Below are 13,357 nucleotides of genomic sequence, written 5' to 3'. Positions count from 1 at the left end.
ATAGTTTAGCACAACCATATAAAAAAACAATATAGCTGAATCATAGCTTCATCAGTTCAAGCTCAGCATATTTTCGTTTATCAAACGCTTATTCAGCTTTCATTGATTGTTGGGTATTTAATTGGAGAACAAATTTAATTGAGAAGGTAGTTTAAATTTACTAGAAAGTCAAAAAGCAAACAAAATTGCAAGCAATTTATGCAGCAGATGAATCAATAAGGGCATGACCTGTGATCAACTCGTTTGCCCGGTTTATTCGAACATAGGAGTTGACTCCTTCTTTTAAACATGAGCAGTTCTTTGCATATGTATGCCAAATAGCCCTCGGAATGAAACTTGTTATCCACTCGTATGACCGACTTACTCAAACATAGGGGTTGATTCCTTCTTTCCAGCACACTATGGAGTAGCTGAAGCAAAAAGTTGGCTAAAATAGGAAAGACATATTCGAACTATCACATTAAAGATTTTTTATAACATTCTTCAATGTTTGTTGCATCATGTACCATCGAAATTTCAAGGGGGTCCTCTGCCTTCGAGGCCTATAATTGAGGTGTTTTTTTGGGGATAAATTGCGAAAGATCTACTGAATGAATCTTGATTTTTTTTTCTTTTAAAGATACATGTTTTGGCTTTTCAACTTAACTTTTAACGACGAAAATAAAAATCTCTGCAACGTTGAAACGTCATTGGTGATATTGATGTTGAAATTACATTGGTCCCGCTTAAGTAAAGTTTTGGCTAATTGGGTAATCTGTAACCAAAAAGTTGATATTCTCTATAGTCATAGTTGCATTGGCTATGTTTTCCCGAAACAGGTTTTTTAAAATGATTTTTAAGTTATGTAACGATTTGCAAAAAATTCTAATTATAACATCTTTTTCAACCTATAAGGGGTATAAAAATGGAACAAAATAAAATTTTGCAAATCGTTCTAGGCCCAACATAGCGGTATGGTTTCTGAACAATTAAAAAAAAAATTAAATCGGACCAATAGCTCTATAAGAAGACTCACTTGACAGGGAAAACGCGGTTCAAGATAGCACGAGATTTTTTTTTATCTTCAAAAGTGAAATTCGAGAGCCAAAACACGTATCTTTGTAATAAAAATAAATAAGTAAAATCTATTCGCTCCCCAACAATTTATTCCCAAAAAATTGTTTTATTTTTTTTTGAAAGTAAAGGAACCCCTTAGTTGAAAAATTTTAAATAAAATTTTGACATCTGGACAAACATCCTGGAAAATGAACATAATTTTTCTTCTAAAAACTGGCCGTATGCAACAGTTTTTACTTAATATCAAGTTATTAAGGGGTTGCATCACTAGAATTTTCAAAACATTTAAAAAATCGTCGTCGGCTGAAAATGTGCTTAAATAGTTTTGAAAATGATATGTCGCCGAAGCGCCTCTTATTTATACCACGAGAGTATTAAAAACTTTAAACGCGATTTTTTCGAAACCATAATTTTTAGCTGGTCGGAAATGTAACTCGAACAACTCATAACACTGAAAAACTAAACGTATTTTAAAATCAGCAACAAATAGAACGGCGTCGTATAAGGGCATGTTCAGGAGCGTTTTATTTTGTATAGGAGTTTCAAAGTAGAACTGGAACTAAAACATTCACATCCCCAGAAGAGCGTTTTGTTTCATAATTTCGAACAGTTTTGTTTAAAAATTTAAAACTGTTATACGACGTCGTTCTATTTGTTGTTGATTTTAAAACACGTTTAGAACTGTGTTTTAAATACTTGCAAAGTTTTCAGCACAGACACTTAGACCCGATAGACTGTAGAGCACTCTAGTTAGAGTGCGGCCAAGACGCGTTTGACGTATCCAAACGAGCAGAAATCTGACACATTTCTATTGTGTATACGTCAAATTTCATGTTCGCTTGGATACGTCATGGCCTCTTGGCCACACTCTAACTAGAGTGCTCTAATAGACTGGGGAAAAATAAATTTGAATGCAGTAACGCTGAAGGCATGGCGAGACATGAATTATAAATTGAATAGAACATCCGTTAAAACTGCTGCTGGGGAGAGCAAGTTCTAGTTTTAAAATTTTCAGTTTTATATTATAGAACTGTCAAAATTATGAATGTAGAATTGAAACACTCCTGAACATGCTCTAACAGATTTAAATTTTAAAACAAAATTACTTGGTGGGACTTTAAAAGTTTCTATGCTCGATAACATCATCGATTCGGTCGTCCCATTCACATCCAGTCCTCCACAGGTCTTGTGCAAGCATTTCACCAAGCTCGGTAAACGGAGAAAGCAATCCCATTGGATCAAAAAAGGCCATAATACCACTGAGAACTGACATACAAGTAAAGTTATCAACTTGTGTAAGAAATTAAACTGTCGTTTTGAAATGACAACAGCAAGTAGCAACTTGCCACTGGTCGGCGCTTCGATCGGCCAGCAATCGCCCCAGTGAGCAAATTTTCTGGCAGAGACCGCTCTGCTACATTTCTGTAAGTCTTGGTTTGGCAGCCCTGTCAGATTTCTGCGCGTATTCTGTCGGGTTAGTTGAGCTAGGGCGAACTCGCGCTCGCTCGCGTTTTCTGGCAAATTTTGACAGAAACCGAGCAAAACCCTGGCATAACTTGGACATAAACTGTGCAAAGATCCTGGCAATTCCTACCTGGTAGAATTTAGCACGAATCGAGTAAAACATCTGACAAAGATGTGGCAGGAAGCGTGCAAAGATCTTGGCCGTACATTTCTGACTAGATTCTGGATAAAAGTTAGCAGCAACGGTTGGTTTAACCACGTCTGTCAGAAACGGTTGTTGCATTTGAGCGAATTCGTTGCCAGAATTCTCGCACAAATCGCGCAAAATGCTCGCAGAAACTCTGCCAGCATCAATTTCGCTTTGCTCAACTTTAGCTAACTTTCTGCTTGCCACGCTGACTGGGTGCAGGTTCTTGGTTGAAAACAATCCTATTTGCTTTTGTTGGCTTTGTTTATTATTTTCCACCAGCTAGTGATGTAGTATTTGTGTCACGTCACGTGTACGTACATGAGCAGTAGCAAAATCTCTGGGACGGGACTAGCGGATACATGTTTTCTTTTTCATTTTTATGTTCATTTCTCGACAAACATAATATTATGATTAACATAATATTATGATTATGATTACGGCTTAAAAGCCAACTATCAAAATTCACCTTGGGTGGAAATTCCAGACAAACCATAACTCGCAAATTACAGATGTTAGCAGTAGATAAAAGAGAAAAGTATTCTTTATCGTTTGCTGCTGTGTACTGTACTCGACCAGTAACGGTTTGTCCGGAATTTCCTTTCAAAGAGAATTTTAACAGTTGGCTTTTAAGTCGTAATCATATGTTTGTCGTTTGTCTCACCTAGCCTCTCTTTCTGCCTTACATATGTGGTTTTCGTTTGAGGCGAAACTGAGTCAGTTCCTAACTCCAACTGCTGTCAAAATGTATGAACTGACAGTGGTTTAATGAACTGGCTGCATTTGACGTTCGATTTTTTGCTATTCGCATGTCACGTCTCAAGTTCTTACATAGCGCTAATCATGAGCCACCCTAACGTATAACAGTGTTTAGAACCAGATTTGGGTTCATTTTGTAGATGTGTGCGCATGTCATCGATTCCTTTTAAACATTTTTTTTACAAATTTTGAAAACAACACCTTTCTGCTACATATGCATTATCTTTGATAGCAGATTAATCTACTAATATGGTGATAGTGGTGTGAAAGCTCAGCCAGGTTTCCCTGGAAGATTAATAAAAAATTCGAGTGAGCCGGGTTATTATATAAACGCTGGTGTTTTGCATAGACGACTGTCTAAAACTGCTTATAAGCATGCAAATATTTGCGTAGCTATCTGTGATAACATTGTGTAGCGAAACGGTGCTAATTTTTTGTCAATTCCATTTGGGTTGGTCAATTTCGGCGGAACAAGTTTAGTCGACAGACTGACGGTGAGTATTCAGTGCGAACTAACATTTGTAACCACCTTGATCTTGGATTTTGCAATAAAATAGAAAAATTAACATATGTTTCATCTAGATCGTGATTTGATACGTGCCCAAAAGGCTGAAGAAATCAACAAACTACCAGAGAAAATACAATGAATAACAATCTCAACGGAACTGTGGATGGTGAAACGATTGTAGACTATTCGTCTCTCGGTAAATAGAATCGAACGTCGACTAGATTTATTATTCTAACCTTATATTCGTTTTTAGATTCAAAGGTTCACCAACTGATCCAAGCTGCCATCGAAGTGCGTAAAAATGCGTACTGCCCGTATAGTAACTTCGCCGTGGGTGCAGCCTTGAGAACAACAACCGGAGAGATCTTCACCGGCTGTAACGTGGAGAACGGAACGTTCGGGCCGAGCATTTGTGCCGAACGAACGGCAATTTGCAAAGCCGTGAGCGAAGGGTTTCGCGAATATGAAGCAATTGCTGTGGTTGGTTATCAGGAGACACAATTTACGACCCCCTGCGGAACCTGTCGGCAAACGCTGTCCGAGTTTTGCAGACGGGATATTCCGGTCTATGTTGCAAAGCCAGCGCCGGTACGGGTTATGGTAACTACTTTGTATACACTATTGCCCAACGCATTTCAACCGAGTTTTCTGAAGCTAGATTAAATTCTAAAGTGTTTTGTGCATGAATAATATATTGTAAGGACAAACATAATCGAAGTTACCTTAATTTGTCATGTGCAAAACGATCTACTTGCGTACTATTTTCGAATTACACACCTGTTGTCATGGTAATATAAAAACTAATTTTTATGACCAACCCAAGATGTCAAAAACCATTATGTATTTCATGAAACGTTTTACTTGTAACCAACTGCTTCTAAAATTGTCCGAAATTATAATATGAACATTACGTCACATAATCAGCCTCTCCATTACGACGGATCGCTTTTTCGAACGAATGTGATCTGCATTCTCAATAACGACAGCAAAACCAAATGGGAGCCTACTTCGATCGAACCACATTCGTTCGAAAATGTGATCTGTCGTAATGCAGAGCAAGGCTGAATACAACTGAACCAAATAACTCATCAAAACGAAAAGCACTTGATGAACAATAATACCAAGAGATATTCGACCAAAAAAATTCACGTAATATAAATGGTTTTAAGACCATTAGTACATACCATAAAATATATTACATATTATATATTAAATATACAAATCGCATTCTCAAATAATTCAACATCGAAATCAAATGGTTGTCGGATCCTTTCTTACTTTTGTTCTATACAAGATTTTTCCGATGTTAAGTGTTATATAGTGTATGTTTGTTATATGTGGTATTAAAATGAAATATTGTCAGAAAAACTTTATTTTATTCTACTAGCATATTACATTCAAAATAGAACAATCAATACTATTTCCAACATCTTCATATGCATATGAGCTGCAGGATAATAGCCATTGCGTCCAATGCTTGTTCTAGACTACTTATCAAATGTATCGTCAATTGCGGAAAATATAGCCTGCCCACGTTACTTAAACGGAACTTGTTCCCTTCAGAAGGTCAGATATGAGCTTGATGGGCCATTCTCAAAATAAACCATCAAGTATGTGCAAGCGCGTGTGCCGAAATTTTTATCTCTTGGCCGAGTATTATTCCTGGAAGGGATTCTCCTTAATAGGTTTTCGTTCTCACATGATATGAATGTTTACAAAAATTACCTTTAGTAAGTCTCGAACTGAGGTACCTTGCCTCGTCCTTCACGGTAAGTGCGCTGCGTTTGCTTCCTGGATCATATTGCATATGTTCGATTGAAATGAAATATGCCGAATATAATCTTCAAGAAGAGTTGCATAACAAATAAACCCACAGCATTACAATAGCATTATATCAGCTTTTTATTTGCTCTATAATGGCATTAAATGCACTTGTAAAGCTTACATGCTTTAAAGATCCTTCAAGCATGTACGCGTTATATCAGCTTTATATACGCATATAGAGCAAGCTTTAATGATATATATCGGCTGTGCAGTTATGCATTATTGATGCTAATATAGAGCTTTATTGCGTTGTTAATGCTGTAATGGAGTTTCAATGCAACATTATTGCAAATGTATAGCCAATATAGTGCAATGGCTTAATGCTTACGGTTACTTGGGTGGTCAACACGACTAATTAGCAAATCTAATTCTGATCATCATTCGTTTTCGAGCTTTCGATCGAAGCAGATCGTCTTCTCTCGCTGTGAGTGGTGTTTATAACAAGCGCAATTATTGTGAAGGTCAGCCTTTGTCTGAAACAACCTTTGTTTTAATTGATCTGGTGAAGACGCACGGACGTCGCTGGAGAAGCTGAGTATTCTGTTTTACATTCTTTATTTTCACGTTTCAACTTTGTTACTGTGACTTAATAGATCCCATTCCCTATATAACCTCGACCCTAAATGGCCGAGGGTGAAAATAATTCAAACCTTATCGCTGAACCCCCTGATATTCCAATGGATGTTCGCAAAACTACTCCCTCCCCTGAGTCTTCCAATCCTCCCCGCTTTAAAACATACCCAGCTAGTTCAAATAGACCCTGGGTGGTCTATTTCCGGCCCAACACGAAATCACCCAATATTCAAGAGATCTCAAGGGAGCTGACTGCTAACTACCCGTCCGTAGCACATATAACACGTGTTCGAGCTAATAAGATACGCGTTAAGTGAATGACCTAGACCAGGCCAACCAAATTGCTCGCTGTGAGCACTTTACGAAGCAATTTAGGGTGTATGTGCCTTGTAGGGCAGTGGAGATCGATGGGGTCGTCGCTGAACCGGGTCTGAGCTGCAAAGACCTGTTGAACTACGGGGTTGGCTACTTTAAGGACCCTTCACTTCAACAGGTGAAGATTCTGGAATGCAAATAATTGTATTCAGCAAAAACTGAGAATAATAAGACAACTTAGTCTCTGTCAGACTCGCTTCTGGTGGCTTTCTCCGGGTCTTCTCTTCCCAATCTTGTCCTTCTGGATAAGGTTCCTCTATCTGTTCGCTTGTTTGTACCGCGGGTAATGAACTGGAGCAATAGACCTTTCTCGTCAAAAAATTTTATATGCTAGGATGCTTCCTTTTTTATCCCCGATGCGTTACTGCATATTGCCGCGATGATTTGGTACCTCTAACTATTGAAAAAATCAAAAATTGTGCGAGCTGCTCATTTAACCCCATATTCTGAATACCTATCTTGCCTTGTTTCCCCGTATTTTTACACCATTTGGATGAATTTCCTGTGGGGAATACTAAAACGATGCCAGATCTGCATATATATTAGTAAATCTGCCGATTTTGCAGTTTCGCTGCAGATCTTTTGCAGATTACGAATATTTAGCAGAAAAAAGCCTATGCCAGCTAATTTTAGCTATCCTTCAACGTTTCTGATCATTGAAAATATCAACACACTACATTTCTATGTCAAATTTATTGAAGATTTTTGCGGAAATCTGCAGACTTTTATATTTTTACTGCAAGATATTGTTTAAATAGATCTGGCATCACTGATGCTAAAATAATTCATTCATATACCTGTCAAAAACATAGAATACTGCACGAAAGTGTATAACCTAACTTTTCTGACAGTTCAGAGTTTGTTTATATGGACTTGCAAAATTTTGATTCCACTTGAGTGAATACTTTCGATGCTCTTTGAAGAAAATCAACTCAAGAAGGATAAGGATTGGAACATTGGGAACCTGGTTCATACACTGACCAATCGACGCTGGATGGAAACCCCGTTGGCATATGCTGAATCACAAGATCAAGCTTTGGTTTATAAACCGATTGCTTTCTGGATGATGTATAAGGATTTGTACACAGTTATTTGTTCGATCATGGGATAAGTCCTAACAAGATGACCCGATTGATAGCTCATTTTTTAGATGAAGTTTACCTGAACTTTATAGGTAACAAGTTCAACATATTATTATTTGTGTTCAAGTTAAGTTTAACCAAAAGTTTCACCGGTTATCGCATTGTCGTTGATGTAGCCGGCAAGTGCAAAACAGTGCTCAGTACTGACGATAAGGAGTTTGAAGGATTGATAAGAATGTAGAGGATTGTACATTCCGGAAGAATACTGGGGAGGAGAAATTATTTGTTATATTCCATCCCGAGTTGACATCATTTTGGCACCGCAATAAAGCTATCTGCAATTGTTGTCTTGTTCAAATTGGCAGAGAATAATTAGGCAGCGAATGATAAACTGCATAGTCAAAACGTTTGTTGCTTAGATAGAGTAGATTTTTATTTACTTTTTCGAAGGATAAGTCATCAGTATATTGTGGATATAAATGTGTCGCCGGTGTCGTGTGTTATGGTGGTGCCGCGCGGAACTGTTGGTCATCAGACCCTCCTTGTCGTACTGGTCATAGATGCGACGATTTTTCTCATCTGATAGCACTTAATATGCTTCGGAGATCTCCTTAAACCGTCGATACGATTCTTCTGGATTTTTATCTGGGTGCCATCGTAGCGCTAGTTTTTGTGTGCCTTTTTGATTTCCGCATCGGTGGTGGTTCTGGTCACGGCCAGCATTTTGTAATAGTCTACCATTGTGAACCAATATTTGTAATAACTTAACACACTCTACTTAGTGCCAGGGTACGCGAAACCGCTGCTTTCGAAAGTTAATTACTAGCTGCTGCTACCCTATCAGTCTCTCTCTCTTTCTCGACTGAGGACTTCTATTTCGGTTGACTAAATTATGCAATGAAAATTGTACTTCCTGGGGTTTAATCTAACGAGAGCAATTCATTGTGAGGATGCGTTCCGTTATTGCTTGCCTCTGTAGAGGATGTGTGTCTCTTCACTTCGGCTGTCAGCTCTTACTTTTTGGGTAATTTTGCTATCATATTCTGCGGGATAAATCTGTGTAAAACCGCTACGTTATACTATGGTCACGTTAAAAACACTCTGCTATTTAATCTTATAGCATTGCTTTTAGCTCTCGGGAAATCTTCTTCTCGACGTCGCACTTATTATTGTGATCCAACTTGGTGCGAACGGCAGTGGTTTCGTCGGAATTGCTCACTCGACAAGCTGTAGGTGCAAGGACTCTGCTACTAATGCCTGAGCGACTCGTTGAAACCTTCGCACAGGGTCAAATCGGGCTGTTCTTGTGCACAGGACCAGAACTGCGTGATCTTCCACGAGCATCGTCCTGCCGGAGCGTATTGCTGAACCAAAGCAGTCTGTGCTTCTGTGGCTGCCTCCTGCGAATCGGAACCGCTGAATATTCTGGTTAGGGGAATGTCCGACGGCAAACCGATTGCAGCAACACCACCTGGCGTACCTGATATTTTTGACTTTAATCCAAGTCCCTGGCTGGTGGCTGCCATTAACGTAGCAACAGCCGAGCGTGTCTCAGGCTGGACCATCGGTTGACTCGGTGCCGGACGGGACGAAACAACTGCAACTGGAGCGAACCTAGAATGGGTTGTAAAGGTCATCAATTACCAAAGATGGTCAAAATGTTTTGTGACTAACGTTGTGATTCAGCAAAAAATCAAACCAAATGAGATTGATCTCAACCAGCGATGCCAGGTACTTTTTTCAAAAGTCTGCAATAATAATTTTAAAAATTTGGGAAGAACAAAAATGTCAGCAAAGCTAGTGTAACCAAAAGCCTTTATATTCAAAAATCTGCAAATATCTGCAACCAAACTAAAAAATCTGCAAATATCTGCAACCAAACTAAAAAATCTGCAAATATCAACGTCATCGAAAAAATCTGCAGCTTGAATTAAAAGTCTGCGAATTTGCAGACTTGTCTGCAAATCTGGCATCTCTGATCTCAACAACTGAACTAAATTCTATCCCTAAATTTGAAGAGGGTCTAACTACCAAATGTAAACATTGAGAAAAATTTTGGTCAAATTCATTATACAGTCGTGATGTTAAAAACTCTCCAAAGGAGATGTTGGCAGTTTAAATGCATCTATTCACATCTCTAATAATTGTCAGATTGATTGTAAATTTGACATAAGATTTTGACATTCAGATGTTTTTAGTTGGACAATGGTCCAACTAGCGGAGGTCCAACTAAAAAGCGGTCCAGTTAAAAAATGTCCAACCAGCGAATCACAACTGTAATATTTAAAAATTTAATACAGTTTTATTTCGTATGATTGCGCATATTGTTTCTACTTGGACACCAAAAGCAAGCTAATTCTTTAAAGGCCTGATATTACACCGAAAGTTAGAATAAAGAAGTTAAATCCTGAGACGTGACTTGCCGATAGATGTTTTCTTTTTTCTGTTCATTCTATAGTTCGTCTCACATAACCTCTCTTTCTGCTTCACATAGTTTAAATAGACTGGCTGCATTTGACAGTACCCCCAGGCTGTATTCGACGTTCGATTTTTTGCTATTTGCATGTCTCGTCTCAGGTTAAATCTAATTTGATGACCAGACTTTAATAGGGATTTTTCACGAAACCGCATTTTTCAAATTGGCAGACGCGATAACTCAGAAACTATTCAGCTGATTGACTTCATATTTTAAAGAGAGTGCATAATATGTGAAGCCAGTCGAAGTGAATATATAAATATAAATCTTACTAAATACTAAATACGTACACGAGAACGATTCGCACAAGGCAAAAAGAGTCAACGCTAGTTTTGGTGAGAGAGAATGAGAAATGGTGAGGTTGTACAGGCGAACAAGTGCATGTGTTTTTGTACGAAATACGCTGTTCGGGTTCGCACACAATATGTGGGTTTAATATGAGCACAGAACTACACTGAGAAAAATCCAAACGTTAATTCTATTTGCTTCAAACCGCTTAAAATTCATATGAAGAAGAAATGCTATTGTTATCATGCGCACACATACCTTCTATGTGTCAACTGTATAAACTATGTATGCACACACGTAAGTTATATGTGCATATTGTTATAGAATGGGGTTTTATGTGCCTAATAGTTATGGAATGTGAATGTAAGATTAATATTTCTTGTAAATACACACATTAGGTTTATGTGCCAGCAAATAGTGTCTATATGCCTCCGTTAATTGCAAAAATCTATGTGTGAAATCAATAGGCATAACGTTTACTTTTTTCTGAGTGTAGGGGCAGATCACGCTTGGAATGTATAACAAATTCGCATCAAATTAGAAAAAAATACTTTTAATTTCCATTTTTGCATGAACTATCAACTTGCATTTTGGAGTAAGCCTTTTTCAAATGTTTGGCTAGAAATGGCTCACTTCAACGAATCATGTACAACAAAAGTCGAAATGCTAAATTTAACGGAACATTGCATGATGACGATAAATTACAACTGAGCGAGCTAGTTTACAAGGTGTTAATATTTAGCATCGAACCGAACCAAGTTTCTCATACTATGATCGAATCAACAAAAAATTTCAATACCATGTAAACAAGCTCTCTGAACTGTCAAATAGGTGAGGTTAAACATTTTCATGCAATGCTCTACAGCGAAAGGTTCACTTTATTTTGTTTACCTTGCCAATGAATTTTGTACCGCGACTCACCACTTCATTTGCCGCGTTGCCAAGAACTCGAGAAAAAATATACAAACCAGTGCTGCCCAAACACACTTTTTGAGTCTCACCATTCTTGCAAAGGTGAAAAAAATATTCAACATTCTTGCATTTTTCAAACTTTAAAAAATCATTAAAAAATCACGATAGCTCTAAAAAGTCTCATTTTAACGGAAATATTCTTAAAAATGTGTATTCTTTCGATTAAAAATAAGAAAAAAGGGGGTTAGGTCGGACGAGAAAGGTCTATTGCAAGCAGCTGGGCCACACATCCACCCATTGTGTCAATAAGAAAGAATGCGGCAAATGCAAGGGAGAGCATGAGGATGACGCTTGTGGTGGAGAAGGTGGAAAATGTATTTATTGCGGGGGCCCTCCGCATGTTCTTAAATCATGGCCTGCGTGCAAGTAGCGCGGGGATAAAATTAGGCACGCCCTTAAGGATCTCTCGAAGCAATCTTATGCAGAAATGCTTCAGAATGCTTCGCCATCTGTCCCTTCCGAAAATTTCGTTGCTCTTTTGGCTCGAGTTGAGCAGGAATCTGACGATTCACAAGTGGGAACATCTTTTGTCAACCCGGGGGAATCCAGGAAGAGGAGAAAACTAGCTGCCCCTAGACTGCCCCGTAAGGGTGCCAAGGTGTCCTCCCCTGAGAGTGCACTAACTACATTTAATAAATCCGACGGAAGTGATGTTCAAAAGCCGAAGTAAGTGGCTCCAGGACCTTAAAAGCATTCTGATACGTTTTCTCCGTATAGTACAAACATTTTTGAATCAGTTGACTGCTAAATGGCCCCTCCTCGCAGCGATCGTATCCTTCGATCGCTAATTTCCATTTCCAACTGTTTTGCATCTACTTTGCCAAATACTGGATCATTCCGACTGAAAAATCTCAACTGGTTGTGCTGCTTCTCGATTGGCTTCGGTTCAGTCGCAGGGGGCGGCCGAAGTAGTTCGAGACAGGTTCGGATCTTGCGACCGAACAAGAGTTCAGATGGAGATTTGCCTTCAGGAACCGAACGGTTAGGTGTGCTTCTATAAGCAAGCAAGAAGGTATCCAACGCATCAGTAATTGATCCTCTCCCTTCTCGGATTTTCTTGACGGCCCTTTTGAAAGTGTCTACAAAACGCTCAGCTTGGCCGTTGGATTGTGGGTGAAAGGGGGCTGTCGTGATGTGCTCGATACCTCGTAAATTGGGTACCGATGTCGGACACTAGAGTCACTGGCATACCAAGTCGAGCAAAAAGGCCACACAGGATGCTGATTGTAGCCGTAGAGGTGATTCTTCTGGTTTGTACAAACTCCGGCCACTTGGAGTACGAATCCACTGCGATGAGGTAGTATTCGCCTCCGATGGGATCGGCAAAATCTACTAGAACACGCTGCCATGGGCCGGATGTTTTCGGCCACGGTACAGAAGCAGCGCAAGAAGGGGACCTGGAAACGGATGCGCAATGCTGACACGCCTTTACGTAACCAATGATATCATCTATGGAGGGCCAGTAGCTTCTGACGATTGCTTTCATCCGCTGCATGCCCGGATGTCCACGATGAAGCTGGTCCAAGCATCGTTTTCGATACTGCGATGGAATGACGAGTCGTTCAGCAAACAGAATACACCCATCAACCACAGTAAGTGACTCCTGCCTGGAGTGAAACCGCTTAAGCTCCGGATCGACGGCTTTTGTTGAAGGACAGCCGTCTCATATGTACCGGAAGACTTTGCGAAGCAGTGGATCAGCTTGGGTACTCTGTGCTACAACTCCGAAACTGAGAGGTAATATATTAACAGTATCAGCGGCTACTGACCTTACATCTTCTCCGAGGATAATG

The 13,357-nt window shown here is 39.2% G+C and overlaps 1 protein-coding gene across 1 annotated transcript; it reads left to right on the top strand.

Moving 5' to 3' along the window:
• The first annotated feature begins 3,631 nt into the window (after window positions 1–3,631).
• Window positions 3,632–4,686, top strand: LOC131682466 (cytidine deaminase-like). Its single transcript, XM_058963945.1, has 3 exons — window positions 3,632–3,960; window positions 4,049–4,170; window positions 4,228–4,686. The coding sequence occupies exons 2-3, from the start codon at window positions 4,110–4,112 to the stop codon at window positions 4,635–4,637; spliced, it is 471 nt and encodes a 156-aa protein (XP_058819928.1). The 5' UTR covers window positions 3,632–3,960; window positions 4,049–4,109; the 3' UTR covers window positions 4,638–4,686.
• The last annotated feature ends 8,671 nt before the right edge of the window (window positions 4,687–13,357 follow it).

This window comes from Topomyia yanbarensis, chromosome 2 (assembly GCF_030247195.1).
Source record: "Topomyia yanbarensis strain Yona2022 chromosome 2, ASM3024719v1, whole genome shotgun sequence".
Lineage (NCBI taxonomy): Eukaryota > Metazoa > Arthropoda > Insecta > Diptera > Culicidae > Topomyia > Topomyia yanbarensis.
Note: the sequence above shows the minus strand (reverse complement) of the source record. Positions and strands in the feature narration are given on the sequence as shown.